At 42.3% G+C, this 27,706-nt stretch overlaps 1 protein-coding gene across 3 annotated transcripts; it reads left to right on the top strand.

Moving 5' to 3' along the window:
* Positions 1-24: 24 nt before the first annotated feature.
* Positions 25-22,573, top strand: LOC147105555 (vesicle transport protein GOT1B). Of its 3 annotated transcripts, none has more exons than XR_015081516.1 (6): positions 25-262; positions 7,834-7,925; positions 9,008-9,186; positions 10,108-10,189; positions 17,448-17,580; positions 20,750-22,573. XR_015081516.1 is itself a non-coding variant. In XM_086010027.1 (6 exons), the coding sequence occupies exons 1-5, from the start codon at positions 238-240 to the stop codon at positions 17,734-17,736; spliced, it is 393 nt and encodes a 130-aa protein (XP_085866153.1). In that variant the 5' UTR covers positions 38-237; the 3' UTR covers positions 17,737-17,753; positions 20,750-22,573. The 3 variants fall into 3 exon arrangements, 2 of the variants coding, with proteins under 2 accessions (XP_085866153.1, XP_085866152.1); XM_086010027.1 differs by lacking the exon at positions 17,448-17,580 and adding an exon at positions 17,722-17,753 and having other exon boundaries at positions 38-262; XM_086010026.1 differs by lacking the exon at positions 17,448-17,580 and having other exon boundaries at positions 108-262.
* Positions 22,574-27,706: the final 5,133 nt, after the last annotated feature.

The raw sequence follows: 27,706 nt of genomic DNA, 5'->3' as shown, positions 1-27,706 counted from the left end.
GTGCGCGCGCAACTCCAACCAGGCCGAGCGAGGCGGGGCCACCTCCCGTCAATCACTCGGCACGGTACGCGCGCAGCTCCAACCAGGCCAAGAGAGGCGGGGTCACCCCACGTCAATCAGGGGGTACGGTGCGCACGCCGCCGCCGGAAGCAGCGGGCGCCCGGTTACTAGGGGGAGGCGCGTGCTTCCGGAAGACGTGGCGGCTGATGTGGATTTTGAGAATCAGCGGCCGCCAACATGATTTCCCTCACGGATTCGCAGAGTAAGTGACCCCGGGGACGCGCCTGGCCCGCTTGCAGCTGAGGTGTGACCGACCCTTTCTTGTTTAAAAAGAAAGCGCCCGGCTGCGGCCCGGGGGCCCGGGGCTGGTGCGCTCGGCTCCCCAACAGCTGCAGGCACCGAGCGGCCGATCGTTCAGTCGGGCCTTTGAGGTGTAATTAAAGGCGGGCGGGGTGTGAACAGAGCCCAGCGGGCCCTGGGCAACGGGGGGATTAGACCGAGTGTAGCGGCGGCCGCCCGCTCCCAGTCTGGCTGATGGCGCCTCTGTCTCGCCGAGTGCTCGGCACCAGCAATGCGCGGCTCAGTCGTGCCGCACAGCACAGCCAACATTTGGGGAGCACAAGTGAATATACTCGACAACAGGCAGTGGCCGGCTTTCAACAGAAACAAAAATCACTTGGTGCCTGTTTTAAATAACCCAGTAGGGCTAGGGCTTACATTTATATAACCCCTTTCACGACCTCAGGACTTGCCATTGGCTGTACTTTTGAAGTGTAGCCAGTAATGTAGTGCACAGCAAGAGTCCTACAAATAGCAATGGGATAATGACCAGGTCATCTGTTAAATCAACAATCAGTTCCATAATCCTAATATACTGGGGATAACTCTGCTCTTTGAGTAGTGCTGTGGGATCGTTTACGTCCACCCGAGCAGGCAGATGGGCCTTAATTTAACGTTGCATCAGAAAGACAGCACCTCCGACAATGCAGCACTCCCTCAGTACTGCGCTGAAGTGTCAGCCTGGATTTTGTGCTCAAACCTCTGGAGTGGGACTTGAACCCACAACCTTCTGACCCAGAGGTGAGAGTGTTATCATAGAATGGTTACAGCACACACTGAGGCCATTCGGACCGTTGAGGCCATTCGGACCGTTAAGCCCGTGCCGGTTCTCTGCAAGAGCACTTCAGCTAGTCCCCTGCCCTTTCCCCATAGCCCTGCAATTTTTTTTCTTTCAGGTACTTATCCAATTCCCTTTTGAAAGCCACAATTGAGTCTGCCTCCACCACCCTTTCTGGTGGTGTGTTCCAGAACCTACCCAGTCGCTACGTAAAAAAGTTTTTCCTCATGTCACCTTTGGTTCTTCTGCCAATCTCCTTGAATCTGCGTCCTCTGGTTCTTGACGCTTCCGCCAGTGGGAACAGTTTCTATCTGCTCTGTCTAGACCCCTCCTGATTTTGAACACCTCTATCAAATCTCCTCACAACCTTCTTTGTTCTAAGGAGAATAACCCCAGCTTCTCAAGTCTAGCAGCATAACTGAAGTCCCTCATCCCTGGAGCCATTCTTGTAAAAAAAAAAAAAATCTGTACCCTCTCTAAGGCCTTCACATCCTTCTTAAAGTGCGGTGCCCAGAATTGGACACAATACTCTGGTTGAGGCTAAACCAGTGTTTTATAAAGGTTCATCGTCCACTTCCTTGCTTTAGTTCTCTCTGAAGCCCAGGATCCCGTATGCTTTTTTAACCGCTTTCTCAAGCTGCCCTGCCACCTTCAACGATTTGTGCACATATACCCCCAGGTCTCTCTGTTCATGCACTCCCTTTAGGATTGTACCCTTTAGTTTATATTGCCTCTCCTCATTCTTCCTACCAAAATGTATCACTTCGCACTTTTCTGCGTTAAATTTCATCTGCCACGTGTCCGCCCATTTCACCAGCCTGTCTGTCTGTCTGTCTTGAAGTCGGTCACTCTCCTCCTCACTGTTCACTATACTTCCAAGTTTTGTGTCATCTGCAGATTTTGAAATTGTGCCATGGACACACAAATCCAAATCATTAATATACATCAAGAAAAGCAGTGGTCCTAGTACTGACCCCGGGGAACACCACTGTATACCTTCCTCCAGTCTGAAAAACAACCGTTCACCACTACACTCTGTTTCCTGTCACTTAGCCAATTTCATATCCATGCTGCCACTATCTTTTATTCCATGGGCTTCACTTTGCTGGCAAGCCTATTATGTGGCACTTTATCAAATGCTTTTGGAAATCCACGTACACCACGTCAACCGCATTGCCCTCGTGAACGCTCTCTGTTACCTCCTCAGAAAAATCAAATCAACTTAGTTAAACACGATTTGCCTTTAACAAATCTCTACTGGCTTTCCTTAATTAATCCACACTTGTCCAAGTGATGGTTAACTTTGTCCCGCATTAACGTTTCCAAAAGCTTCCCCACTACTGAGGTTAAACTGAATGGCCTGTAGTTGCTGGGTTTATTCTTGCACCCTTTTTTGAACAAGGGTGTAACATTTGCAATTCTCCAGTCCTCTGGCACCACCCCTGTATTTAAGGAGGACTACCAACTGAGCCAAAGGCTGGCACGGTGTACTGCCATGATTCTGCCTTGGGGCCTTTATAGTAACTCCCTCCCACTGGGTGTGTTGATCAGTGGCTGCCATCTCTTGGAACTTGCTTGACTGCCTTTGGGATCAGAGTGGAATTCCCCAGAGTTTTTTTTTTCCTGATTTGGTGTAAGATTTCCTGCTTGGCTATTTGCCTTCCCCAGGGGATTGAGAGTGGTGGGGCCTGATAATGTATGTGGAGGTTGCACCAACGTCCGGGTACACGGCTGATGGGCCAACTGGGCTTTTCCAGTCCCTTTCTGGCTATTTGTAATACAGTAAACTCTTGTTTAAATGGCACTTAATCATCCGGAATACTTTAATAACCGGCAAAATAGATAACAGGTAATCTTGCTGAATCCATCCAGCACTCGTTTTGCCAAGTCCGAGTCTCCCGTGGTAGCCGAGTTAGTCAGTGGTTTTTATTTTTGTTTGTTAAAAATTGCCTTGGTAGGTATACCTCTGTTATCCAGAATTTTTCATCAACCGGCACCATCCTGGTCCCATAGGTGCCGGATAAGAAAGAGTTTACTGTAATCGGACAGTTTCTGTCCTGTCGACAATGAAGATCCCTTGTGCTGGACCCTAACTTCAGAAAGGCAGCAGTGTTCAGATGATGTTCATGTGTTTGTGTTGCTACGTGTGGTATACTTTGTGGGGCAATCAAAAACGAGGGGCCATAAATATAAAATAGTCACTAATAAATCCAATCGGGAATTCAGAAGAAACTTCTTTACCCATAGAATGGTGAGAATGTGGAACTCGCTCCCACATGGAATAGTTGAGGCGAACAGCACAGATACATTTAAGGGGAAGCTAGATAAGTACATGAGGGAGAAAAAGGAATAGATGGATATGCAGATAGTGTTAGATGAGGTAGGGTGAGAGGAAGCTCGAGTGGAGCATAAACACCGACATAGACCTGTTGGGCCGAACGGCCTGTTTCTGTGCTGTACATTCTATGTAAAAATCTGACGTTAAATACCAAAACTGGTAGATTTGCCTTAAATGCCATGGGAATTCAACAGATTGTATAGCACCTTGTAAAACAAGTATCACACCAGATTGGGGTTGCACCCCATAGATGCAAAGCCCAAACAGTTGAGATGCCTTCTGGAAAGAGTGTCTCATCCCTTGGCATTATTGCATTCAAGTGTCGATCAGAGCTTAACCGCTTTCACATTGTGCACCCAAAAACACTTAGCATTGATGTGAAAGTGGCCATATAACGCCAAAGTTGAAATCATCTGACCTGATCGGAATATTCCTCTCATGAAGATTAATTACAATAAATATATTGCAAGTGATAGAATTGTAATATCTGTGATTTTACTGCCATATTCCAGCAAATTATTTCCCTGCAATTCGCTTTCAGTCTTAAAGTGGAAATGGAACAAAAATACAATGTTGCTATATCTCAGCAGGTACAGTGTGTTTAATGATAAACACACAGTAACCATCAAGGGCAATATCCAATCATTGGCCTTTTTACACATCTAACCTCTGAACAATTGAATGAACCTTTTGGTACACTGTGGCCCTCTCGTCAATGTCTGGAGGCTTCTTTACCTGGATATATTGTGTAGGGAGGGTAAAGAAATGCTTTTTCAAAACAAAATTTAGGAAGAGATATGCCCATCTGTTTCGCAAATGTTACTTTTGTTTGTAGCACTCCTCCCATGATGCACAAAAACTGATTTATATGCGTTGTCGTGATTAGCAGTGCGGGTATTAATGTTTTCAATGCCCGATAAAATTCAGCAAGTGCTTGACACCTTTTTTCCCTTAAGTTAGACTTTCTTGCTTTAATATTGTTGCCATTGTAGGGAAATGGTGTTAGGGAAATTGACAGCATTGAAGGCCGATAAATCCCCAGGGCCTGATAATCTACATCCTAGGGTACTTAAGGAAGTGGCCCTAGAAATAGTAGATGCATTGCTGGTCATCTTCCAAAATTCTATAGACTCTGGAACAGTTCCCATGCATTGGAGGGTAGCTAATGTTACCCCACTATTTAAAAAAGGTGGTAGAGAGAAAACAGGGAATTATAAGCCTGACATCGGTAGTGGGGAAAATGCTAGAGTCCATTATAAAAGATGTAATAGCAGAGCACTTGGAAAACAGTGACAGGATCGGACAAAGTCAACATGGATTTACAAAAGGTAAATCATGCTTGACTAATCTACTGGAATTTTTTGAGGATGTAATTGGTAGAATAGATAAGGGAGAACCAGTGGATGTGGTGTATTTGGACTTTCAGAAGGCTTTCAATAAGGTCCCGCATAAGAGATTGGTGTGCAAAGTTAAAGCACATGGGATTGGGGGTAAGGTACTGACTTGGATAGAGAACTGGTTGGCAGACAGGAAGTAAAGAGTTGGAATAAACGGGTCTTTTTCCGAGTGGCAGGCAGTGACTAGTGGGGTACCGCAGGGATCGGTGCTAGGACCCCAGCTATTCACAATATATATTAATCATCTAGACGAGGGAACTAGATGTAATATCTCCAAGTTTGCAGATGACACAAAGCTGGGTGGGCGTGTGTGCTGTGAGGAGGATGCAGAGAAACTCCAGTATGATTTGGACAGGTTGAGTGATTGGGCAGATGCATGGCAGGTGCAGTATAATGGTGGCAAAAACAGGAAGACAGATTATTATCTGAACGGCAATAGATTGGGAAAAGGGGAAGTGCAACGAGACCTGGGTGTCCTTGTGCACCAGTCGCTGAAGGTAAGCATGCAGGTGCAGCAGGTGGTTAAGAAGGCAAATGGTATGTTGGCCTTCATAGCGAGAGGATTTGACTACAGGAACAAGGATGTCTTGCTGCAGTTGTACAGGGCCTTGGTGAGACCACACCTTGAGTATTGTGTGCGGTTTTGGTCGCCTTATCTGAGGAAGGATGTTCTTGCCATGGAGGGAGTGCAGCGAAGATTCACCAGACTGATACCTGGGATGGCAGGAATGACGTATGGAGAGAGAGTGGGTCGATTTAGGCTTATATTCACTAGAGTTTAGAAGAATGAGAGGGGATCTCATTGAAACTTATAAAATTCTAACAGGACTAGACAGACTAGATGCAGGAAAGATGTTCCCGATGGTCGGGGAGTCCAGAACCAGGGGTCGCAGTCTAAGGATAAGGGGTAAGCCATTTAGGACAGAGATGAGGAGGAATTTCTTCACCCAGAGAGTGGTGAACCTGTGGAATTCTCTACCACAGAAGACAGTGAGGCCAATTCATTAAATATATTCAAGAAGGAGTTAGATATATTTCTTAAGGCTAAAGGGATCAAGGGATATGGGGAGAAAGCAGGGACAGGGTACTGAGTTTGGATGATCAGCCATGATCGCATTGAATGGCGGAGCAGGCTCGAGGGGCCGAATGGCTGACTCCTGCTCCTATCTTCTATGTTTCTATATCTAGAACATGTGGTGATGTGGGCTTCCTTGCCTACATTTACTAAGCGTAGTTGCCAAAAAGTTTGGATGTTGTACACTAAGTTTGACATGAGGTCCAACCATTTCAGTGCTTTGGAAAATCCAGAGTGGCGCATGACCAAAATTGGATATTACTACGAACACATTGTGTGGAGGTTGAGAGATGTTTAGGTACTTTTTTAGAGATGGGCTTGTTTTTTTTATTCATTCATGGGATGTGGGCGTCGTTGGCAAAGCCAGCATTTGCTGCCCATCCCTAAGTGCCCTTGAGAAGGTGGTGGTGAGCCGCCGCCTTGAACCGCTGCAATCCGTGTGAGGAAGGTGCTCCAAGGCCAAAACTCTCTACCTAACTGCTGTTAGGTAGGGAGTTTTGACCCAGCGACGATGAAGGAATGGTGATATATTTCCAAATTAAGATGATCTGTGACTTGGAGGTGGTGGTGTTCCCATGTGCCTGCTGCCCTTGTCCTTTCAGGTGGTCGCGGGTTTGGGAGGTGCTGTCGAAGAAGCCTTGGCAAGTTGCTGCAGTGCATCTTGTAGATGGTACACACTGCAGCCACGGTGGTGGAGAGAGTGAATGTTTAAGGTGGTAGATAGGCTGCCAATCAAGCGAGCTGCTTTGTCTTGGATGGTGTCGAGCTTCTTGTGTTGTTGGAGCTGCACCCATCCAGGCAAGCGGAGAGTATTCCATCACACTCCTGATTTGTGCTTTGTAGATGGTGGAAAGGCTTTGGGGAGTCAGGAGGTGAATCACCTGCTGCAGAATACCCAGCCTCTGACCTGCTCTTGTAGCCACAGTATTTATGTGGCTGGTCCAGTTAAGTTTCGTGGGGGATTCATCACTGGTAATGTCATTGAATGTCATGGGGAGGTGGTTTCTCATGTTGGAGATAGTCATTGCCTGGCACTTGTGTGGCGCGAATGTGATTTGCCACTTATCAGTGTTGTCCAGGTCTTGCTGCACGTGGGCACGGACTGCTGATCAAACGCCAGTTAAGAGAACCACATGAAACCCTGTTAATTGACACTTTCATCTGAGTCAGAAGATCGTGAGTTCATATCCCACTCCAGAGACTTGAGCACAAGATCTAGGCTGCCACTCCAGTGCAGTACTGAGGGAGAGCTGCACTATTGGAGGGTGCCGTCTGTCAGCTGAGAAGTTAAACCGAGGCCCTATCTGCCCTTTCAAAAGATCCCCTGGTACTATTTCAAAGATGGGTAGGGGAGCTTTCCCTGTTGTCCTGGTCATTATTTACCCCTCAACAGACATCACTAATCAGATTATCTGGTAATTATCTCACTGCTGTTTGTGGGACCTTGCTGTGCATAATTTGTTTGCCACATTTCATCTATTACAACAGTGAGTACACTTCGAAAGCACCTCATTGGCTGTAAAGCACTTTGGGGTGTCCTAAGTTCATGAAAGGCATTCTAGGATTGCAAGTTCTTTCTGTCTTTGATACATTTTTAAAGCTCAAGATTTGAATAATACAGCATATTTTATTTAGGAACGTTGCTAGTTACATAACATGTATTTAAAGGCTTGGCAGTGAGCTGCTGCAAACCAGCGTGTGATCACAGACTATTCTCTTATGCTGGTCGTAAGAGGTTTGTGCAATTAAAACCGGGTACTAACTTTGTTATAAATTGTATTGCATGTGAATGATTCGCATTCTATTGTGCATCAACTTGCTCACATTTTTATAGTTATCTCTTGTTGGAAGTGAGGCTAGACTGTTGAGTCTGATTGTAATATACTTCTACATGCTTCCCTTACAGAAATTGGAATGGGATTAACAGGCTTTGGTGTGTTTTTCCTGTTCTTTGGCATGGTTCTGTTCTTTGACAAGGCACTCCTTGCAATAGGAAATGTAAGTTTGGTTTATTGAACTTGTGTGTTTCTTCAAAATCGACATTTATCCCCATCTTGACGTACTACTAATCATTTTGACCTGTAGATGTATTGTGCTATACTGGTCAATGGGGAAGCCAAGTTGTACTTTTTATTACTGCTTCAGACTGATGCCCATTCCTTTTGAAAAGAGCATCTCTTATATTATGTCTAGTAGGTGGCAGGAATGAGATCATTTTGATCTACGGTTTTATAATTAAGACTTAAAGTAGGATATATGGAGCTGATTGAGAATAGGAATCCAATGAAGAAACTCTCCTGCACTGCAGCATAACTCGAGGCATATTTAGACTATTGGTACTTAGGCCAAGAACCTCAGTGTATGATCTTGAATCAACACTTCCAATTCCTCCCAGTGCTACCACCACCAGTAATAAAGCTGTAACCACCAGTAGTTCACAGGCTTTGGTGCATCTTTCTTGTTCTTTTGGCTTTGTTTTATTCTTCTCAAAATGCTCTCTAGTTGGAAGGGCAAAATGTAATTGTAACTGCTGGGTTGTTTTTCCATGGGACATGATACCAAAAGTTTAAGCAGCCACTAACGCATTGAAATCCGAGTGACAGCACTGTAACTAATGTCTGTTTTGAAAACTTTCAGCTAAACTTTATGGAATCTAGATATAAAGAAAAATATTTTCAATTGTATAAGACTTCTGCTACTTTATGCCTAGGTATTCATGCTTCAAAGTTCATTGGATACCTGTAACATATGGAGGAATTTCTGCCCACAAATGATTTGTTTGCTTTTAGCATTCACAAAATAATCTGACCGCAAAGAAACAGTCCAACGTACAAATAAGCTATTTAATGTGCAGAACATTCAGCTAATATCTTAGTTCATACTACATGACTGCTCCCGGCGAGGGGAAAATGTACACTTCAGAATGATAGACAGTACTGTTGGTCAGAACTAGACTTTGGAGGAATGTCCTGTTAGAATTTAGAGCCTGGTGTTGTAAACTGGATGCAAGGTGTTGTACATGTCTGCTTTTCAGCTATCTCCGATAGGTCCTTCTAACAAGCTTGTGTTTTCCTTTACAGATTTTATTTGTGGCAGGCTTGTCCTTTGTAATCGGTTTAGAAAGGACTTTCAGGTTCTTCTTCCAGAAACACAAAATGAAAGCCACAGGTTTCTTTCTGGGTGGCATTTTCGTGGTGCTGATTGGCTGGCCTGTAATAGGCATGGTTCTCGAAATTTATGGATTCTTTCTTTTATTCAGGTAAGGTACATTAGAACTCTTATCAAGTGATTGATTATCCATGCAACTCTCCATAAAACAAAATATGCTTGTGTTAATGGATAGTTGATTTCTTTATTTTGGGCACTATAATTTAAAAAGAAAATAGCAATAGGGCCATTGGTTCCAGTGGTAATTGGACAAACAGTTAAGAGGCTGGAATTCATTATTTGAAGTTACAGGAAACTCTTTTTTATCCGGCACGGACGGGACCGACGTGGTGCCGGTTCATCAAAAATTCCGGATAACCGAACGCTATAGTAAAAGATAGGGAGAGCTGAGGGCTCCGTATAAAGCAACAAACCCTGTTGCTTAGCAACAACTGTAGAACAATGGCCACAAGTTCCAAGTGTCTCTGTAGCTTAGCAACAGCTGCAGCCACACCCTTGCACAGCACCAGATGGAGGAAGGCAAATACAATATGAAGTAAAACCTACTCCTGAATTTTGCCGGTTAACCGAGATTTCCGGTTATTTAGGTGCCGGTAAATTGAAAGTTTCCTGTATGTGGATTTCAGGATTCTTGGTTAAATTCATAACACATCGCTAAGCCAGGACTCCAATGTTAACTAAACAATGGAAGTCACGACTTGTTTTATTGCTTAACAGAAGCTATTATCTGGTCTTAAATCTTTAAAACAACTCTAAAATAGTACAGTGAGGCTGCCTTCTGTTTATCCCTGGGATTTTAATCATCACCACGATCAAAATTAAAGTGTTTTCCTGTGATAGAGGGTCTTGTAACTTTATAGTGAAGGTGGGAATGTTCAAAAATATGCAGAAAGGGCTAAGGACTACTAACTGAGCAACATTGACCTCATTGCCTGCAGTTCTAGTACATTTTGTGTGTTTTTTACCCAAAAGTTTCATTTTCAAAAAGCCTGTTTTTTCCCTTTTTTGCTAGGGGTTTCTTCCCAGTGATAGTTGGCTTTATTAGACGAGTGCCTATATTAGGCTCCATTCTGAATTTACCTGGAATAAACTCAGTAAGTATATTTATATTATTCAATGCATGTTAGATTATAATCATGCCATTTAGCACCATTTAAAGACGGATAAAAAATTTGGAATTCTTAGCGTACTTTTAGCGGATTGCTGTTCCTAAATCTATAATCAATAGCTGGGGATGAATTATAGGGCCTTTTATGTTGTCAAACTATTTTAAGTATTCTCTTAACTGAAAAGGAAGAACTTGGATTGAATTGCAGTATTAATCTCACTTTCAGCTATATATTGCAATGTTGTAATTTGTATGCAGTAGAGTTTATAAAACATTTTATTGAATTCAGTAAAGTTCACAGGTACATATGAAAATGGCAGTCAGGAGAAGATCAGCTGGTGCATTGATCTTATCCCATACAGTCATGGTGCAATTGAGCATATGATCCCTAATCTCCCTCACCCACCAGCAAGCAGCCATGTCATCTCTTACAAGAGGCAAACAAAAAAGATTTTTTTTTAAAAAGCACGGCAATTAAAGGGGAGCGAAATCTGGGATTTTTTTTCTCTGACTCCCCCGAGTAAGTGGGCCGAACAATGGCAGATCGAATTTAATGCAGACAGGTGTAAAGTATGACAAATAGAAAGGAAAAGTAGATGACATGAATGGTATTGAAATAGCTATGGGTGGAGACCTAGGTATTCTTAGGTTTGACATTAAATATGTCTAACCAATGCAGAGCATCAATCAACAAAGCTAGTAAGGTGTTAAACTGCATAGTGAAGTCAGAGGAGGTAGTGATCAAACTTGGTTAGACCACACCTTGAATACTGCATCAGTTCTGGTTGCCAAGAAGCAAAAGATATTCAGGCACTGGAGGCAGTGTAGAGAAGAACAGTGAGGTTAATCCTTTGCGTCAGGGGTCCCAGGTATGAGGAAAGACTGGAGAAACTTGGGATTTTCAGTTTAGGAAAGAGACATCTGAGCTGATCTTCTAGACATATATAAGATTACGGGTTGCAAAAAAAGTTAGCCTGGAATGCTAAGTTAAGCTGTAAGTGTAGAACAAGGACACGTGTTCAAACTAGTAAAAACTAATTTTAGGACTGATATCAAGAAATTCTTCAAACACAGAGTGATCAGTGTGTGGAATAGACTTCTAAATAGAGTAGTGGATGCAAGAAACCTTGCAATCCTTTAAGAAACAATTTCATCTATCCAAAGAGATCCTTATGTTCCCAACCCCACCCACCAGGCCCCCGGTCAAAGTGGGGGGACGTTAGGACCTCTCTGGATGGATTAATTAAGATGAGTCTTTATCCATAATTATTTTATGTTACAGGTTATTTTGCACGATAATGCACTAGATATTGATGCTCGACGGGATCATTGTCTTTTTCTTGATGGGTGGCGCACATCTTTCTCCAAAGAGCTCCATGTAGTCTCTGAAAGATTTTGCCCCTGTCGATGACATCTACTTGGAGCTATCATGGAGGTTGGCATGGTGGAAGATGTCTGCAAGGCAGCTTTGTGCTGCAGAGGAATATTTGTAATGGGGTCGGTTTACGCTGTGTTTTGGGGAGAACGGTAGGGTCCTTAGATGTAGTGCAAGTGGATTTTGTTGAATTTTTACGCCAAGGAACTTTATCAGATTCCAGTCCTTTAATAGGCCTTTGAATATTCCTAGCTCAGTTGGGATCATCCAGTACTTGCCCTATCTTTAAAGGAAGAAATTGCAAGTTGGTTAAGTAGAATTTTGTGTTGTGCCTTGTGCCTAATATTTTTAGAGGGAAGTGTGGTAGTTGGCAGATTTGATTAGAGGATTTGCTGAAAGCTTTGCCATCAGTGTTGTAGATTGACTGGCTCAATTCTACTCTTCCATAAGGAGTAGGTTAAGAACTTTTCAGGTTTGTAGTCATTTGTCTTGGTGTACTGGAGAATCTTTTTCTGCACTTGTGGAGAGGTTATTTCATCTCCCTAGTTGCAATCAGGACCCTTTCAGTAAACTTTACAGGAAAAATAAATTCAAGTTAACAGAGCAATCGCCCAATCCTGGCTTGTGGGTGAGAGGATCCAGGAGTGTGGAAGCTGGGAGCTGGTCAGTGACCGGGCTTATGAGGTAGTGTCCAAATGGCACAACACGTACAAATGGAAGGGAAGAATTGCCAGGTTCTCATGGTGCTTCTAGGAGGTCAGGGCTCAACACATGCATGCTGCCACTCCATTCCTTTGTCACGTTGAAATACTCAGTAGTGCCATTGTCAGTCCGGGGGGGGGGGCGCGATGGTGGCTCACTAGTATACGTGGAAGTAACTGTCATAGATGCTTTGCTTTTAATACCTGGTCACTGCTGGATTGATTGGAAAACAAATGGGAGACATACATTCATGCACAAAACCTTTTATTCTGTAGCTAGTCATGCAGTACATGTAATGGCAGAAGCTATGTAATGCCACTGCCCACTGCAGCACTTGTGTGTCCCAGTGACCTAGAACAGAAAGAACCTAAGTACCCATCGAATGATGGATACTATAATAAAAGCATTTTTCCTCCAGCAGTGGGTATTGCCAGTTTATTTTTTAAATGCTACTCAGTGCATACTTTATAACGGGTAGACTGTGGTAGTTTAATCCACAAGGGATAAACTGCAATTCGATACAGTGGATTGTAATAGTTGGATAGACTCCGTATTCCACTATATAATCTGTTTTATGCTGTAGGTATATTAGTGATTTGTAGGTATATTAGTGATTTGTAGGTATATTAGTGATTTGTAGGTATATTAGTGATTAATCTGACTTTTGTTAAATATATTTAACTCCACAGTGGTTATGAATAAATGGATCCTTGGTACTGAGTGATGGTCAAAAAAGGTTCTAGGTTTGAGTTAGGGCCTATACTCTGGTGTTTAGAAGAATGAGAGGTGATTTCATTGAAACATATAAGATTCTGAGGGGGATTGACAGGGTAGATGCTGAGGGGCTGTTTCACCTGCTGGAGAGTCTAGAACTAGGGGGGGCAAAGTCTCTGGATAAGGGCTCGGCCTTTTTAAGACTGAGATAAGGAGTAATTTCTTCACTCAGAGGGTTGTGAATCTTTGGAATTCTCTACCCCAAAGTGCTGAATCGTTGAGTATATTCAAGGCTGAGATAGATAGATTTTTAGACTCGTGGAATCAACGAATATGGGGATTGAGCGGAAAAGTGGTGTTGAGGTTGAAGATCAGCCATGGTCTTATTGAATGGCGGAGCAGGCTCGAGGGGTCGTATGGCCTACTCCTGCTCCTAATTCTTATGTTCTTATGTTAGCTGATCTCAGCTGGAGCAGTGGTGGAGGCACTATAATTGGCCCATACCTGTGGCTGGGGCGAGGAAAATTCAGCCTTGTTGCATGTTGCTTCAAAATGACTCCAGCTGCACTGTGCATGTGTGCGGATATATGGTGAGCATAGATTGTCGGTAATGCTTGCTGTGGTCGAGTAGTCTGCTGACGCATGCTGTCCATTTCAGACAGGAAGAATGGTCACATGGGTGAGTTACTGGGAACTATCGCACGCAACTGCACTAAACACGAGGCACTGTCTTTGGGCTTTGTTGGGGGGGGGGGCGCGGGTTTAACCCCTTTTAAAAATATTTGTCTTTCTCATCAATTGAATCCTTTACACTTTAACCAGGGCATCTCAAGCATTGACAATTTGCAGGTACAGTTGTGCAAAGATGGTAAAAGGTGAAAGAAATGATGGTAATAAATACTTTAATGCTGAATATGTGTCCCTGGTATCTGGGTTGAAAGTGCAGCAGCAGGAACCTTGGGGTTGAGAAAATTAAGTGAGCTGTTCAAAAAGAGAATCTAACTAGGTACTTAGTTGTTGCTTCCAGCTTTACTTGGCCTTCAAGCTACTTTACGGTGCTGGTAGGAAGTAGAGTTATGTAATTGAAGAAGCTATTGTGACCTTTGAAAGAAATTGTTTCCCATAGGTGGTAGATAAACTGAACTTTCTTGTGTAGGTTGAGGCCACAACTGTGATACAAATGGAGACTTCCCAGCTGTCATCTATTTATCAGGATTATGAGTATGTGACTTCACCGCAGAATTGCTAGCAGAGTCATTTTAATCTTTGGTATTCAGTTGCTAGCAGGTGGATTTGGTATTTCTACAATGGAAACTTTTAGAACGTTTTCTGTATTAGTGCTAGAGGAGACGGGCAGCACATTTAAACCCCTAAGAATTTTGTTGACACGTTATTTTTGTGTATGACCTTTTTTGGGGGAGGCGATGCCATTGTGTTTGATTTACAGGAGGATATGCCAAATAATGTAGTTCAAAGAATTGCATAGTGCTTGGACAATCTAGTGATGTGGCGGTCATTTGGGTTTGATGCATCAAGTCAATGTTTTTGTAGTGTTTTAACTTAAGGTGACCAATATTGGAGATTTAGTACCCTTTAAAGCATTGATAATCGAGGTGGCTGGATAATGATGTGCTGGCACTTCATTATTTCTGGCATGGGATTGACGAACTTAGGGCCACATATCCTTATTTGAGGATCCCAGTCATGTTTTCAGGAGGAGATAATAGGTGGATGAATCTAATGGAATTTTTCTACCTTCCTTTGCTGTCTTGAGTGGTATCAGTAAAGGTCTAGGGGCATAAGTCACTTACCTGTCTTTTCAAGCGAGGAATGGTGCATACTGGAGGAACATCGGAGTGGATGAGAAATAAAGTGCAAAAATACCCCAAAATCTGGAACATTTCTTATTGCAGTAGCAACGCCCAGTTCATTGTGTTCCACATCAGCTGATCCACATCATTAACTTTGATGAGCCATTGGTCCTCTTGAGCACAGAGTTCAGTATTAACTATTGCTCGGATAATAGTCATATGTTCAGGCATGTTAAGAATACGAAACATTTAACTAAAATAAAACTTCATTTTATTCTCTTTAAAGTGTAGTGGGCCCTCCCCGACTAATAGGAGTACCCGTAGACCCTAATTCGAGCATAGGTCTTGTTTACTTCTACAACTCTATTGAACACATCTGATATGTAATGGCAGAAAAGTGGGCAGATTCAGACAAGAACAGAGAGACTGCCTGGACAGTGGCTGCACACAATGAGGAATTATTGGGGGGGGAAAAAAGCAAATTTTAAAAAGTGCCAATTGCTCCAAATCAGCAACAGGGATGGGACAGGGGGAGGAATTTCAATGAATATCGAAAATAAACTTCAGTTGAAGAATGAGGAAGACATGCCAAAGATAGGTAATGATCATTCATTTATGTTTTATATACATTAGGATTGTAGTGCAAAAAACAGGCGAGTGATTTACTTGAATTGATGAGGAGCAATGACATTTTTAAAAAGCAACATTGTGATCAGCTCTCCATAAAAAAATGGTGCTTTCATTGCAGAACTTTCTTTAATATACAGCAATAGAAACAGCAAGCTAATAATTTAGCAAATCGAGAAGACCACAGAAATCTGCTGACCTTGTAGACTCACTAGGGTTCAAAGACCCCAATTTGAAAAGCTTTGCTCTGCACCACCTAGTACCCAAGGGCAGATTAATGTACAAGCCTAGTCACATATGGGCCTCCTCCCACCAGGGGCCAGTTTCCATGTAGTTTCCAGTGATTACAAGTTAAAGCTCAGAATGTAGAAGGTTAGTTGACGGGGGAAAATGGAAATGACAGACTGGTGCAATCGCTGGAGTGAGGGCACATTTATTAGGACAAAGTAGAGGGTGCTTCTGGCCTGCATCTTCCCCCTGCCATATTTGACTTAAGATGCAAAAAAATCTGAACTTTTCTAATCCTGGGGTTATTACTTTCCCCTAACTAAAGAAAAGCAATCTGGTAAATTAATTGAATTTTAAGCAGATTTTCTATGTTTATCCCACAACAAATATTCCATTGTTTAATAATTGAATAAACCTTGTAGTCATTTCTTGCTTATGGTGGGGCTACCACCTAGATTTTCCATCCCATCTCATTTTCAGCTTATTTTTTGAACATATAATGAAAGCATCCTCAAGTTATATCTCACATGGGGGTGTCTTAAGTTTTGTTTGCTTCTGTGTAAAATTCAATTCTAGTTTGGGCTGGAGGAGTGAGAATGTATTTTAGTGGAAATAAAAAATCTGCAAATGCTGGAAATTTGAAATTAAAACAAAATTCTAGAAATACCCTGCAAGTCTGTCAACTTCTGTGCCTAGAAAATACAGGGCAGTGTTTTGGGTGTGTACTCTCCATTCATTCTGAAGGGTACCTGCCCAAAATGTCTCGAGCTGCCTTTTCTCTTCACAGAGGCTGTCTCAGCTGCTGTGTATTCCCAGCATCTTTTGTATTTTAGTAGCAACTGACAGATGTCAGGTAGTCTGCTAAATATAGTGGGCTTGCTGTGGCAGGTCAGCCATTGAAAGGCAGACCTGGTGCCTATCCTATTTGTGAAAACTTTTACTTGGACACATTCTTTCTACAATATAAAGAGATCTTCTAAGTGTCACTTGGTTCAGTTGATAACACTCTTGCCTTTGAGTCAGAAGGTTGTGGGTTCCAGCCCCGCTCCAGGACTTGAGTACATAATCTATTCTGACAATTCAATGCAGTATTGAAGGAATGTTGCATTGTTAGAACTACTGGCTATCGGAGGACAGTTAAAGCGAGATCCTGTCTGCCTGTTGTTCCAGACATAAAAGATCCGTGGCACTATTTGGAAAAGAGCTGTGAGTTCTACTGGTCTCTGGCCAACACTCCTGTCTCAACCAACGCCACCATTAAAAAATAATTGGTCGTTCATCTAATTTGCTGTTTCTGGTACCTTCTTGTGCACAATTGACTGCATTTGTCAACAGAACAGCAGCGCTGACAGTACTTCAAATGTAATTCATTGGTTGTGAAATGCTTTAGAACATGCTGAGGGCGTAAACTGCAAGAACTTCCGTGTACTGTAATGTTCTCATCTCCCTTTATGATATTCAGCATTCTGCATTTTATAAATTCTCATTCATATATATGAGACGTGAGTAAAAAAATGTTATGAATGATCTCCAAGTGGAAACTCAGTAACCAACTTTGTGCATCGTTAGTCATGCACTGAAGTGGGTTGAAGTGTTACCAGTAAAAGTAGAAGAATCTGTCATTCCAAAAAACAAAGTGACCTTTCAAAATTGACCTCCTCCAAAACACACAGCCATGGGCTGATCAGTAACGCATCGAATCTATTTTGAGTTTCTGGTATCTGTGCAGTCAGAGTGTCTGACTCTTAAGTTAAACTTGTTTTGAAATGGTTGTGTTCTACCATTAGGTGTTAATCCACATTATGTTTACACACTGCACCTTGTGGCAGAAAGTCCTGCTAAGATAACAGTTTCTAGGATTCCACGTTTAAAGTCTCAAACTCCCAAGTGACAGCTCCTTTACATTTAGATCATCTGTTGGTATGTGTTCTGTTCATTTTTGCTTTTTTAAATGAACCTGCAACAAAATGTTTACATAATCACGCCATCTAACGCTTTGAATAATGAATTTGCTGGTACTATGCTACTTGTTAATAATTGTTCCGTTAAATATCTTTAAAGCTGACGATATCATAAAGGAGGCTGAGCATGAAGTACGTACCTTGTTACATTTTCATAATGGTATTTTTTGCATAACCTGGAGGGAAGACTACTGCCTACAGCAGTCTAGTTTAGCATTGCCTTTTTTATGGAGATATGTTACGAACTTAACTTAATTTAAAAACTGCAAGCTAATAAGGGGTACATGGGGCACTGAACCAGACCCTGTGCCACTGGCCGGAACTCGCACGCAAAGTGCAGCTTATTGGAAAATCACGGGTGTGCTGCCCGCAATCTCTCATCCATTGAGAATGGGTGGAAAATGACCAGCGCTACACCCGCAATTCTCCAATAAGCCACTTACTGCATACGACTCCCCAAAGGTGGTGTGGGTCTTGGGAAATTTAGCCCATGGTGTGTTAAAAAACTGATCTATAGGGTAGAAATACCATGACCCTAATGTTCCTTGGGCTGGGTGACATGTTTCATTGACTTTTCTATTGGGATTGATTTCTTAAACAGTTTTTATTTTTAACATTCTAACAAAAAACAGATTCATTCATACTTCAGAGAGTTGCTGTCCTGTTTTTATCTGAAGTGAAACGGCTTCCCCCAAGCTGTACACTACACGGATCAGATTTGGCCCATTTATACTACGAGCACAGCAAAGGAACGCTCTAATTTTAAAATATGAGTGCTGAAAGTGCAGAGGAGAGGGTAACAAAGCATTAAATACTATTAACATTGTCTTTTACAATGTTGATCCAATGGATGATGCAGGCATCAGTACCACACAGCAGTTCAATATTTGGAACCTATTCATTTGCGACCCATGGACCATGAGATGTTTTAACTTATTTGCTCTTTTATCCCCTTTACTGAAGTATCCCTGTGCTATGCACCTTCCTTGATCACGAAGATAGGCTGGAAACCTGCTCCCAATGCTATTGTATTACAAGCTGCTAGGGAATGCGCTGTACTCCTCCCCAGTATAGGTTAGGTTAGAAAACTTATGTGCAGAAAATTGTGGGCGCAGCTCTATGTCCTGCGACTGATCCGACTCATTGCAGCCCCAATTTGTACCACCATGCACTCTTTATCTTTCACACTGTTGTACTGGGTCATGGATGTCTCTGTTGTGTATTTACATTTGTGTTCAAAATATGGAGACCAGCTAATTGGAAACAGTCATAGAATATTTGATGAGAGTCATCAACAGAAGGATTGGACTAGCTTCTGCTTTTGCAAGATTAAGCAGGATATGGAAGGCTAAAGATATTTAGGTAAAAGCGAAGGCAAGATTTTATGAATTGAAAGATACTGACAGCAGAGATGAGTTGGTTGAGAGGAATACGGAGGGTATCCAGGATATGAAGAATAATATTAGAACATGGAATAAAAAGCAAAACTGCTGGAAACACTCAGCATCTATGGAGAGAGAAACCGAGTTAACTTTTCAGATTGATGACCTTTCGTCAGAACTGGAAGAGGTTAGGGATGTGACACTTTACAACCTTCCAGACTCTCTGCAGTTCAACAATTTCAGATCATAACCACTGCTCCCATTTTTTTTTGGAGAGCAGGTGGTGGTAATGGTTCTGCTGTTGCCACTTACAGCTCCTCTAGACCCATCTTATGTTTCTTTACTTGTCCCATTACCACCCCCTATTGCTTTCCATTAACATCCCTTTTATCATTTAATCACTCCTGCCCTCCCCTTATCACGGACCTACCCTTTTGTTTTTACTTCCCCTTCCCTCCTCTTTTCCCCCCCCCCCCTTTCCCTGCCTCTACTTCCTTAAAAACTGGTACATCTATACCCTTTTCCAGGGATACAGATGAACGAGACAGCCAGGCTAGATCAAAACCAACAATAATGGAGTGATACGATAGCAAAATACTGCAGATGCTGGAAAAACTCAGCAGGCCAGGCAACATCCGTGGAGAGAAAATAGTCAACGTTTCGGGTGAACCCTTTGTCAAGACTAAAGAAGCACAGAAAATGAAATAGATTAAGAGGCCAGGCTGGGAGAGAACAAAAGAGAAGTGAAGAGACATGGAGTGAATTTGTTCGGTCCCATCGTCACTGCTGAACTGACTGACAGGAATTTAGTAGCAGTGGTACCAGAGGCTGCTCCCAGCCATACTGGTAGCTGATTTTAGCGCTGGGAGCAGGTTGAATGGGATGGTGTATAGCATTGAGTGACCTAACTGGGGAAAGGGAGAAAAGAACCCCTTTTATATAAAAAGGAGCTTGCCCTTATCAGAAACTTTCTAATTGGTTTTGAAATTATATTGGCGTAGAAAGGAGGGCACCTATAGTTGTGTTACTGGTTTCACAGAATCACAGAAACCCCACAGTGCAGATAGAGGCCATTTCGGCCCATCGAGCCTGCACCGACACATATCCCACCCTATCCCCGTAACCCCACGTATTTAATCCCCCTAACACTAAGGGTCAATTTTTATCATAGCCAATCAACCTAACCCGCACATCTTTGGACTGTGGGAGGAAACCGGAGCACCCGGAGGAAACCCACGCAAACACGGGGAGAATGTGCAAACTCCACACAGACAGTCTCCCGAGGCCGGATTCGAACCCGGGTCCCTGGCGCTGTGAGGCAACAGTGCTAACCACTATGCCACCGTGCTGGTTTGTGTCACAAGTATGAAGGACTGCTAAAGTTATGATTATTACAAGCACAGGTCTTTCAAATTCAGCTCTGGTATAATCTATAATATGTAGCAAAATCAAATCGCTCCTTCAAAAATTATAATTTCATTAATATAAATGATTCCTATGGTAATGAGGCTCAAGGATCTGTTTTGATATTGGCCCTGCTCTTTAGATCAGTGCATGGAGAGAGAACTCTCATTTGGGAGGTGAGTTAATTGCACTGGTTCTTTAATAGTCAGTGCAACAGTGTGCGTTTTGGACGCGTATTTTAATTGTCACTGATGTAAGACAACTGTATCAAAGTCTTTGAATATTAATAAAACTAATGTAAAAGCCAATTTTGGTTAATTAAACTTTCCTTTATTTTTGCAGTTTGTAGATAAAGTTGGAGAAAGCAACAGCATGGTATAACAGAGACTGGATGGACAACTGCTACAGAAGTATACTGTATAATATATTTATAAGGTTCACCTAAGGCAAACATTTCTAAATTTATATTTTACTGAGTTACCTGTGTAGGAACAAATAAAGCTTGATAACATTCTTTGTATCAAAATATTTTGTCAGAGGGGAAAAGGAGGTCATGGCAATGAATTGCACACTTTGACCTTTCCCTCCCCTCCCCCATGCTTTCTAAATGTCTCTCCATGCAGGATGCTTGGCACCACACTTCCTCCAGCAGGGAGGGCAGGATGGGCTGGGCTATGGGCTCCACCACTACCACTATTAGTGCTGCTCAATGATCAGCAGGAAGGAAGTGGATCTTCAACTGGGTGAGTTGGACCAAGCAAGACCAGCTGAGAAGGAACATCTTGCTCTGTTCCATTGAACCTCATTCAACTAAGACAAGAGAATTTGAAAAACCAGAATGACGCTGACTCGCTTCGCTACTTTTTGGTTTGCAGGTCAAGAAATGAGACTCTTGAATAGACAGGCCTTGTCCCATTATTCACTTAAATGTATATATATTTGGCTGATCTGGTCTTTTACATAAAAATGACTAGCTTACATCCATGATTTTCTTGCCCCACTTGTGTGTGTCTCTCCCTGCAGTTATTTTTGATCACATCATTGTCTTGTGTTATACCTACATTTTCCTATGTGAAAGGCCAGGTTAATGATGAGTTTTTATCTTTGACTGCCTCATTTGGCAGGACTTTCGTACAAACGAGCATCTCTGACTTATTATGTACCTTAAGCAGATGATGATTATAGGTATTAAAGCAGATTTTTTTTTATTTTTTTTTTAGAAAGATTACCTCTTCAAACATACAAATTCTTGGTGTTAAAATATTGTAAATAAATGCTTGAAGCAAATGATTATCACTGAATTTTTTTAATGAAATGTTCCCTTAATATGATGACAATTGTTACTGTGGATTGCTAAAACTGACTATCAGTATGTTTTGCTATAAGTGCAGTGTTTTGAAAGCCTTACATTTATCTGCCAATGGGAGATAATGTTTGAAAGCAAAATAATAAGAATAGCATTGACTTCCAGTGGCATGGGTGCTGTACTTGACCAAAAGGAAACTCTCCTATGGAAATCAACCTTTCTGATCTTTTAAAAATAGAGACTGATAACTTATCTGACCCGGTATATCAGATGATTTATATGAAATATTTAAACGTGCAACGTCAAAAAAATTATATTGATTCATTGTCAGTAAGGGCGCTTGTTGACTTTGTAACTTCGGAAACCAAATAACTTCTAAAATGCCGCGCTGTGAAAACACCAGAACTGCTGGTGTCACTTTCATAACCTGAAGTCGTACTTTATTGGGATGTGTGTTTTCATAAGTAACTGTGTACAAGGTGATAGCGCAGCTGGAGTCATAAACTACGGGGGCAAGTCAGCCAGGAATGTAATCGAGACTGGAGATGTACTTTGGAAAAACATTTCATTTTTTTTAATTTTATAGGAATAGAATTCAAGTTGATTGCATAATTCTGTATATCACACCAAAACAATACTGCAAATTCTAGTGCTTGTTCCAGCACAAAGTAGGTGGAATTGTTTTTGCAATGTATATGGCAACTGCTAAACATGTCAGAATTGCAAATGTTTTTGTATGCTGCTGCCAACTTCGAGAGCAGAAGTCAATGCATTGTGTATCTTTTGTGAATATGTATCTAGAACTTGGGATTCTGTCATGTTTCTAGACTCCAGAAAGGAAATAAAAATTAATTATGGTTGTCACTGGTTTTTCTATTGCATGGAGAAAAGTTTGCATGTATTTAATATACCAATCCTTCCAAACATACAGATCTTATTGAGCAAACTTTTGTTTTTAAATTGTTGTATTTATTCTAATTTTCAATGGCTTGTGGGTGGGAAATCAACATATTGTACATCTTTGGTGGGTGCGATGCCTTTTTCCTTTTTTTTTTCTTCTCAATTTTATGAGGACGCTGGTCTTTCTGCTGTGTCATCTGACTTTTTAGAAATATGTTGATTTTAAAAACAGATAACTTATCCTCTCTTGATGTGCACCATAGTAAAGAAATGAAGAGATCCGATGTCCTCAAAATCAGCAGGTTTGTGGCAGTGCACAAGTCTTGAGCCCAGTTTGTCTCCCAAATTTCTGGGTTTAAGAAAAGTGGATTGAAGGGTCAGTCCATCTTTTCATCCATCGCTCTGGGCTTCAGTGTCCCTCAAGGCAGGTAGGCACTTGTGTAAATGCCACGATTAAACTGTACTTATTCTGAATTAAGGTGTTAAATAAGATCATTGTAAACTATTCTGGTGGGGTAGCTAAAAATGGGCTCAATGCTGACCATGCAGTAGACCTGTAGGAATTTTAACCAACTTCTGCAACTGCCGTAGGTTAGTATGGTCGTCTAGGTTGCAATATTTGGTCATGGGATTTTCTGGGAATATTTGTGACTCCAATTTGGTGTGTGGCTAGCCTGTGGTGTTTATCGTCTACAGCTGGGATTGATCAGCAAAGCTAGGATGCACATATGCTACAGCTTGACTAATGGCCAAGCACACAACAGGAGAAAAAGAAATGATTCAGTAACTTGTATAAGACATTGCACTATTTCAGAGCTCAGTTTATCCCCCAACTCCTTGCTCCTCATCTGGCAACTTTCTGTTGCTGTTTAGAGTGCCATTACCCTAGCAACTAGTGGGGTCTGATTCTTAAACAGGCCATTGCTATTCAAATACAAGCTACACATTTCACCATTTGATGAATAACAGAATTCTGTAGAAATGTCATCTTTTTCTGTAATAGCTTCGATACCTGTAGTACAATTTCTAGTCCTGTCTTGTGATCTACTTGTACTGCAAAATAATAAGTTACTACATGGGGCAGACACTGGGTAGAAAGTTGTGAAGAATGTTCGGAGAGTCAACCAAAGCCATGATACAAGAGAGGGTTTTTAGGATGATTTTGAAAGGGAGATGGGAAGCAAACTAGAGGGGATTAGAAAGAAAATTCCGAAGTGTGATGTTTGAAGGCTGTACCACTGATTTAGCGAAGGGGGTGGGTGAGGGTAGGAGGAGGAAGATCCATACTAAGTCATTTGGGAGAGTGGAGGCTGCAAACTGGGACACCGGCCTGCAGCAGGTAAAGTGCGAGGGATTTGTAAATATGGACAAGAATTTTGAAATCTGTTGGGGCACGGAGGCAGCAGAGGTTGGCATGGACAGGACAGATTGGTGAGCTGGACTTGGGTACAGGCTAGGATGTGAGCAGTGGAGTTGTGTAGAGGGGAGGCCAATGAGAACTTGAGCCTGGAGGTGACAAAGACTTGAAGGAGAGTTTGTGGAGGCGAAGTAAGGACGGAGGCACATGAAGTTTGAGGGGGAAAGCTCAGCTCGGGGTCAAACAATGCTGCGTTTCTACACCATTGGAACCAACCTGAGAGTACACTTCGGCGGGGGGAATGAAATCAGGAGCTACAGTACAGTTTGACTAGGCCTGAAACAGGGTGGCCTTTATCTTGTCACTGTTTGAGCTGAGGAAAGTCCTGGTCTATCTACAACTTGAACTCCGACAAGCAGCAGAGTAACAGTTGAAAGTGGTGGCGGAGAGAGAAAGATGGGTCCCATCAGTGTGTGTATATATACACATGCCAACCTAGAAAATTGGCAAGAGCTGATGGTAAAAACCACCCCAAATGAAGGCCATATGAAGATGAGACTTGAGAGTGCAGAGCGGGACGTGGCCTGGTCATCAGTTAAGTCACAATAATCCCGATATTTTAAATGCAGAAATAAAAGTAGGTGACTTCAGTTACATTTTAGAGTGGTAAATCTGAGCCCAGCTCCATCACTTTGATTTGTGAACCAAAATCTTTGGAGTAAATGCCTACAATAATTGCAATCAGTGCATCAGCACCCACAAAACAAAACTGCCTTGGCATTGCACCAATCCCTGTCCTGATCCAATGGCATAGAAACATAGAAGATAGGAGCAGGAGTAGGACATTCGGCCCGTTGAGTCTGTTCCACCATTCAATGAGATCATGGCTAATCATCCAAATTCAGTACAGTGTCCCTGCCTTCTCCCCATATCCCTTGATCCCTTTAGCCTTAAGAAATATATCCAACTCCTTGAATATATTTAATGAATTGACCTCCACTGCCTTCTGTGGTAGAGAATTCCACAGGTTCACCACTTTCTGGGTGAAGAAATTCCTCCTCATCTGTCCTAAATAGCTTACCCCTTATCCTTAGACTGTGACCCCTGGTTCTGGACTCCCCGGCCATCGGCAACATCCTTCCTGCATCCAGTCTGTCCAGTCCTGTTAGAATTTTATAAGTTTCAATGAGATCCCCTCTCATTCTTCTAAACTCCAGCGAGTATAAGCCCAATCGACCCAATCTCTCATACGCCATTCCTGCCATCCCAGGTATCAGTGTGGTGAATCTTCGCTGCACTCCCTCCATGGCAAGAACATCCTTCCTCAGATAAGGCGACCAAAACTGTACACAATACTGGAGGTGTGGTCTCACCAAGGCCCTGTACAACTGCAGCAAGACATCCTTATTCTTGTACTCGAACCCTCTAGCTACGAAGGCCAACATACCATTTGCCTTCTTAACCGCCTGCTGCACCTGCATGCTTACCTTCAGCGACTGGTGCACAAGGACACCCAGGTCTCGTTGCACTTCCACTTCTCCCAATCTATTGCCGTTCAGATAATAATATGCCTTCCTGTTTTTGACACCAAAGTGGATAACCTCGCATTTATCCACATTATACTGTTTCTACCATGCTTCTGCCCAATCACCCAACCTGTCCAAATCATACTGGAGTTTCTCGGCATCCTCCTCACAGCACACACGCCCACCCAGCTTTGTGTTGTCTGCAAACGTGGAGATATTACATCTAGTTCCCTCGTCTAGATCATATATATATATTGTGAATAGCTGGGGTCTTAGGACCGATCCCTGCGGTACCCCACTAGCCACTGCCTGCCACTCAGAAAAAGAGCAGTTTTTTCCAACTCTTTGCTTCCTGTCTGCCAACCAGTTCTCTATCCAAGTCAGTATCTTGCCCCTAATCCCATGTGCCTTAACTTTACACGCTAATCTCCTTTATGCGGGACCTTATCGAAAGCCTTCTGAAAGTCCAAATACATCACATCCACTGATTCTCCCTTATCCTACCAGTTACATCCTCAAAAAATTCCAGTAGATTAGTCGAGCACGATTTACCTTTTGTAAATCCATGTTGACTTTGTCCGATCCTGTCACTGTTTTCCAAGTGCTCTGCTATTGCATCTTTTATAATGGATTCTAGCATTTTCCCCACTATCGATGTCAGACTTACCGGTCTATAATTCCCCGTTTTCTCTCTACCACCTTTTTTGAATAGTGGGGTAACATTACCTACGCTCCAATCCATGGGAACTGTTCCAGAGTCTATCGAATTTTGGAAGATGACCAGCAATGCATCTACTATTTCTAGGGCCACTTCCTTAAGTACCCTAGAATGTAGATTATCAGGCCCTGGGGATTTATCGGCCTTCAATCCCATCAATTTCTCGAACACCATTTCCCTACAAATACTGATTTCTTTCAGTTCCTCTCATTAGACCCTATGTTCCCCGACATCTCTGGGAGGTTATTTGTGTCCTCCTTTGTGAAGACAGAGCCAAAGTATGTATTTAATTGGTCTGCCATTTCTTTGTTCCCCATTATAAATTCCCCTGATTCTGACTGCAAGGGACTATGCTTGACTTCACCAATCTTTTTCTCTTCACTATCTAAAAGCTTTTACAGTCAGTTTTTATGTTCCCTGCAAGCTTACTCTCATACTCTATTTTTCCCCTCTTAATTAATCCCCTTGTCCTCCTTTGCTGAATCCTAAATTGCTCCCAATCCTCAGGTTTACTGCTTTTTCTGGCCAATTTATATGTCTTCTCCTTGGATCTTATGCTATCCCTAATTTCCTTTGTTAGCCACGGTTGAGTCACCTTTTTTCATTAATTTTTTTATGCCAAACAGGGATAAACAAATTCTGTAGTTCATGCGCTCTTTGAATGTTTGCCATTGCCTATCCACCATCAACCCTTTGAGTAACATTCCCCAATCAATCCTACCCAACTCGCGCCTCATACCATCATAGTTTCCTTTATTTAAATTCAGGACCCTAGTCTCTGAGTCAACTACTTCACTCTCCATCTTAATGAAGAATTTGATCATATTATGATCGCTCTGACCCAAGGGGCCTCCCACAACAACATTGCTAATTAATCCTTTCTCATTACATAATACCCAGTCTAAGATGGCCTGATCTCTAGTTGGTTCCTTGACATATTGGTCCAGGAAACCATCTCGTATACACTCCAGGAATTCCTCCTCCACATGATAATTGCTGTGCCCTTATTGCACGCGTCTCTAATTTCCCATTTAATGCCATCCCCAACCTCCACATTACTGTTTGGAGGTCTGTATAGCACTCCCACTAACATTTTCTGCCCCATGGTATTTCTCAGTTCTACCCATACAGATTCCACATCATCAGAGCTAATATCCTTCCTTTCAATTGTGTTGATCCCCTCTTTAACCAGCAATGCTACTCCACCTCCTTTTCCTTTTTGCCTATCTTTCCTGAATATTGAATACCCCTGGATGTTGAGTTCCCAGCCTTGGTCTCCCTGGAGCCATGTTTCCGTAATCCCAATCATATCATATCCGTTTACCTCTAATTGCGCAGCTAATTCATCCACCTTATTACGAATGCTCCTCGCATTAAGACACAAGGCCTTCAGGCTTGTTTTTTTTAACACTCGTACACCTTTCAGAATTATTATTTACTGTGGCCATGTTTGATTTAAAACCTTGATTTCTCTGACTACCACCTTTGTTTT

The sequence above is a fragment of the Somniosus microcephalus genome, chromosome 17 (genome assembly GCF_052327205.1).
Source record: "Somniosus microcephalus isolate GS21.2 chromosome 17, FLI_Smic_1.0, whole genome shotgun sequence".
NCBI classification, from domain to species: Eukaryota; Metazoa; Chordata; class Chondrichthyes; order Squaliformes; family Somniosidae; genus Somniosus; species Somniosus microcephalus.
Note: the sequence above shows the minus strand (reverse complement) of the source record. Positions and strands in the feature narration are given on the sequence as shown.

What these genes read in the sequence shown, in the direction of transcription:
- LOC147105555 (XM_086010026.1), top strand. Translation starts at nt 238, where the DNA reads ATGATTTCCCTCACGGATTCGCAGA. An exon ending in GGATTCTTTCTTTTATTCAG is followed by an intron (nt 9,187 to 10,107) that starts GTAAGGTACATT and finishes CTTTTTTGCTAG; the next exon opens with GGGTTTCTTCCCAGTGATAG. An exon ending in ATTTACCTGGAATAAACTCA is followed by an intron (nt 10,190 to 20,749) that starts GTAAGTATATTT and finishes TTATTTTTGCAG; the next exon opens with TTTGTAGATAAAGTTGGAGA.